The following is a 5,000-nucleotide window of genomic DNA, read 5'->3' on the forward strand; positions in this document are numbered from 1 at the left end:
GTTTTCCGTAGTCCTCATGCTTTAGTGATATTTATGTTGATTTCCTTCAAAAAGGAACAAATTGTAAAACAATAAGCATAAACGTTGCGAAATTAATATTTGTTTCTTGGAACACGCAAATATGGAAGAAGACAATTTGTTAACGTGTATGGAAATTAATTTAGGCATTAAAACTTACCAATGGAAAGAAACCCCATTTCGTACGCCTGTGATGTGCTTTCCAACAGAGGATAAGGTAAGAGAAGTGATCTCCATGCCCCATGGTAGCTATTTTAAGGAGATTCCCTAGAAATAGAAGTTTTCCTATATTTCCGATGAAACTTCGCACACTATTGCATCATGTCAAGCAGATGTTATAAATATAATAAAAAGGGCGGTCATCGGGCTCGTTGCCATGATACGAGGCTGACAACTACGGCCATTTAAGCAACTTTGACCATTGCAGCGCATACCCGATGTTGGACAAATTTAGCTCGATTTTATATATGCAATCTATGATATAACGTGGAGCCTTGTGTCGTTTTATGGTTAATTCACTTACGTACCTGACAAAAGGAATTTGATTGGCTTTGGGAGTACTTATCACTCCAAAATAGATTTAACTTGAGTGTGGACTGTTCGACTCGTAGTGGCTCCTTCTTCAGTACAATTCTATGAAATTGCCATAAAACTGGCCACAGATTTTTGTTGATTTTCTTGGTACTCCATGAAGACTCTCAACAAAAAATATGAAATAAAAAATGGGGATCACCGTACTCGTTCAGGAGAAAGTAGCCATTCCTTTTTGGATGAAGCTTGGCGTCAATGAAAATCCGCCATTTTATAAATGTGAACGCGCTACTGCGCACGTCAATGACGCAAGAAATTATGCGTAATAGGGTTGCCCGATGCAAAACCAGGAAATCACCTTAAGTTCTCTTTCCCAATGCGCTCAGATTTAAAATTGCATTACCTCATTACAACCGGCAAATAAGGTGCCTCTCTAAAAATAGCTGCATAGCTAAACTAAGATTCTAAAAAAATATCATTGGAATAGGCCCATGCACGGGGGATCCACTCTCTTACCTCAGAACATAATAATTGGTGAAAAGCAATTGCTTTCACCCTTGTGCTAGCCGTACCACAACATAGTCCTCCGCTTTCTAAGAAGTCCATTGTCCAGCATATTGGCTCCATCGACCAAATTGGCTAACTCAATGCTGTACCCAATTCAGATCTCCAGAGGTTCAGTTTTTTTGTGTATTGTATTTGCATGATAATGTAGCATTCACTTTTATAATAAATGATTTGGAAAAACCTGAAACAAAACGTTTTATTCCCAAAGGGTTTGAATTGGGTACAACAATGGCTTAGCCGATTTGGTTTATTGAACCAACAGAACACTATAATACTGAAAATAACATTGAGGGATAAATGGGTTATTTGCTTTTCTTCCAACATAGAAAATTGCATTTGGTGAAAGAGGGGGAGGGCAATTATTCGCCATTTGCCCTCTGTTACTGTAGAAAGCGAGAATTTTTTTGTCCGGGATTGTAACGTTGCCTGTTAAGTTCCCTGCATCCTTGTTTATTTAAAACCTGACTTTGTGGTCTCGTTTTTTGGCTGTGCTCTAAAAGTAATGACCGTTTAGGTTTATGCTTGGATGGTTTACCTTTGAAAATGAGCTTGGCTCTCTCAGTTTTCTCGATTTGAGATTTGCGTGCAGCGTTCGCCCACTTATCAGCCCAGGCTGTGAAATCAATTTTAAAAAAGGTAGGTTAGATAAAAGGAATCCTCTAAAGTCAAAGCTTTTAAAGTTACTACTAATTGTGTTTGGACTGTTTTAAGTGGTTATCCAGTTTCCAGAAGTACTCGATCATGGTAAACCACCTATGTTCTGGAGCAAGTTTAAATTGAACGAGCTCTGCCATTCACTCCACTTTGACCTCAATATGTGTTGTTGATCAATACAATACGATGCCATGCAATGCAACGCAATGCAATAGTTTATCATACAAAACAAATATAGCACATTGCTAGCTTGTCGATCACCTCAAATTTTAAACAACACTAGCCACCAAAGCTTGGATTCCATGACCTATACCATAATAGGAGGAAAACAAGATTTCCATAACTTGACAGCTTAAAGTACAACTCTCTTCTTTTCTCAAAACTAATGGTATCATTCAGTTTTTCTACATGGTCGCTTTAAGGTTCATCAATTTTACTCCGGTTTTCTAGCTACTTGTTGAGAATAATAGTACACATGACAAAAAATAAATTAATGTATACCGTCCTCTGGTTGATCTTTCTTTGGTGGGACAAGATTGGTATCTGCATTGAAAAAAAAAAGCATAAGATAAATAAAATAAATAAATGAGCACTTCCAATTAAGTGCAATTCTTATAACGGGTTGTCCAGTTATCATCTTTACAGGCAAAAAGGGCAAGCAGATTTTTCTCCCTTAAATGCAACTAATCGCTCAGCTCAACTCTGCTCTCGATGTATGCATCTGTATGGCACATATCAAGCTATAACCCAAGGGTTACTTACCTCGCATCCATGCAGCAACCCGCTTTTATTCAGTAAAAACTAGGATCGTTTCTTTCACTTTCATTCTTCATCTTCTTCCTCGAATTGCTATTCTATTTTTATACGTCACTTTTTCATTTGTAAATCCACATACTTTCAACGGATTTTTGTTTCTTTTGCAGTCAAATTTTTCGTATTCTACTTTGCGCTTTATCTTATTTCTGTTTATTTCTTCGATGGTATAGGCGAAGTTCGATAACGTTATTTGGGCAACGGAACCGACAAATACAACTTGAGGTAATTCTATCTTTAAAGTCTAGCGCCAAAAATACTTCCCTGAACAAAATTGGACTTTTTATTTTTTAAAAAACCTCAAACACCTAATATATCAACCTAATTACTTGAGTTAACGTTCTTTACCATCATTCACGCAGACGCAAGCAAATCAAGCAACTGAGGTCATCCACAGGGAGGTAGAGGTACTAAACGAACACTCTTTCGGAGGGACGAAGAGAGGGAGGAAGGAAGGCAGGAAGGAAGTAAAGAAGGAAGGAAAGGAGGGAGGCAGGAAGAGACGGAGGCAGGAAAGGAGGAAGGAAGGAAAGGAGGGAGGGAGGGAGCAGAGAGGGAGGCAGAAAAGGAGGGAGTAAGGAAGGAAGGAAAGGAGGGGGGCAGGAAGAGAGGGAGGCAGGAAAGGAGGAAGTAAGGAAGGAAGGAAAGGAGGGAGGCAGGAAGAGAGGGAGGCAGGAAAGGAGGAAGTAAGGAAGGAAGGAAAGGAGAGAGGCAGGAACAGAGGGAGGCAGGAAAGTGGGAAGGAAGGAAGGAAAGAAGGAAGAGAGGGAGCAAAGGAGGGAGGGAGGGAGGGAAGCCGTGGGAGGTAAGAAGGGAGGAAGGCCCTCTGAAATCGAGCCCCTAATCTTTGGGCGCGAAGGCTCATTATAACATAACGGATAAAACGCGAGTTCTGATTGACCAATTGGTCATTTACCATTTGCCCGTAGGTGCACGCTCGCTGACGACAGCTGACGTGCGATCTAACTTCCGAGATTGTGGAAAGGCTTAAATGCCATCACTAGCGCCTTAGTCCTAATTTTCCAAGACTTATTTTACTCCTCTTAGGATAGGGGTGAACCTCTACAGAACTCACAATAGAATGATATTTCCCTAAAGGTTAATCAGCAGTGGTAAAGCAGGATTAGAGGCCTTAAAGCGACGAAAGAATTTCGTGTTTGTACTGCTTTGAACTCTGAACTGTGCTCAAATATTGAAGCCAAATCGCGGAATTGAAATCAATATGGATTTTATGAGACCAGGGAAGATGCTACAGGAAGGTAAATGGTGTTTTGGAATGTCGTTTTTTTTTTTTTTTTTTTGGTATTTTTTTCATCGGCCATTTGAGCTGAAATAGTGTAACGTCGCTTTTTTAGCTTAGAAAAGTCGCGCTGTCTGCGATAGGTAGATCGTTTTAAACATAGGCGAAGCATGTGCAAAGACAGCGAGTTTGTGTCGACTCTCGCAAGAAAATCGAAATGTTTTCTCTCCTAAGAGCAAATTATCGTTGAATCCAATAAAATTTTTGACTGGGAAAACTACTTGTTGATCATTTTGTCTTGTTAATTCATAGTTGTCTTAAGAAAGCAAAGTTGTGTTGACATCGACTACTGACCCAACTTGATTTATGCAAAAACCCGTGAAACACGCAGGAGTGGTGTTAACGATTATGTTATAAAACAAATGGTAAACGTCTCCGCGTGCACTATTGATTTATGTTGCACTTGGGAGTTTGCTAAACACTAAGAATCTAGACTTTTTTTCCTTTACGAGTATGATGCATGTCAATCAGTGGTACTGCGAGTTGCGCATGCGTAGTTTGCACTGCGCCCCTTAATTACGCCTTTGTTTTCCTTAAGTTTTACTTCGTTACGTTTCTCATGTTCGTGTCCGCCCGTGTCATTATGTATGTAAATAGGTCTTTGTCACTTCGTTTCGTATGTCGGCCAGCCTTTTTCACTTTTCTGTTCGCAGCGAAATTTTTGGTTGAGTTGTGTGACGCTATCGCCCTCCGTCGCACGGTCTTTAATTTAAGGCTTGTCTAGGACCGATAAGGTACGAGTGTATTTCAGCCTCATATTTTCTGAATTCCTTCTTTTTAAACTCATTTCATGCTTCTGTTGTCCTATCTTTTTCATATATTTGTAATTTTCCTTCAAGAGCTGTTCTTGGAAGGGCTCCTATTCGTACAGAGCGAGTGTAGGAGGTGACAGAATAAATGTTGAGTGCTGAGCCGTTCTGAGGCAGCTGCAATTAGTTTTAGTGGAAACGACAAAACTATCATTGGTCGATCCCTTCTAGTCACTCCTAGTCTGTCGCGCATTCTAGTCAGGCATAGTCTGTTTCGACAGTAAAAAGACCTAGATAGATATGTAATACCTTTCCATAGGGTAGCCAGTTAACGCCATCGTTGCTGGCGCTAAGAGTGAATTTGCTCA

At 40.0% G+C, this 5,000-nt stretch overlaps 1 protein-coding gene and 1 long non-coding RNA gene across 3 annotated transcripts in view; one reads left to right on the forward strand and one right to left on the reverse strand.

The window, feature by feature from the left end:
* LOC138028206 (uncharacterized) overlaps window positions 1–5,000 on the forward strand; it is a 390,617-nt gene that overhangs the window by 118,294 nt on the left and 267,323 nt on the right. The window lies entirely within an intron of this gene.
* LOC138029478 (uncharacterized) overlaps window positions 4,672–5,000 on the reverse strand; it is a 1,841-nt gene continuing 1,512 nt past the window's right edge. Inside the window, exons 3-4 of the mRNA XM_068877202.1 lie at window positions 4,942–5,000; window positions 4,672–4,809 (exon numbers count right to left, since the gene is read on the reverse strand). The exon at window positions 4,942–5,000 is cut by the window's right edge and continues 129 nt beyond it. Of these exons, the coding sequence (XP_068733303.1) occupies window positions 4,672–4,809; window positions 4,942–5,000 (197 nt within the window). The remainder of the gene's footprint in view (window positions 4,810–4,941) is intronic.

Source organism: Montipora capricornis, chromosome 13 (genome assembly GCF_036669925.1).
Source record: "Montipora capricornis isolate CH-2021 chromosome 13, ASM3666992v2, whole genome shotgun sequence".
Taxonomy (NCBI): domain Eukaryota; kingdom Metazoa; phylum Cnidaria; class Anthozoa; order Scleractinia; family Acroporidae; genus Montipora; species Montipora capricornis.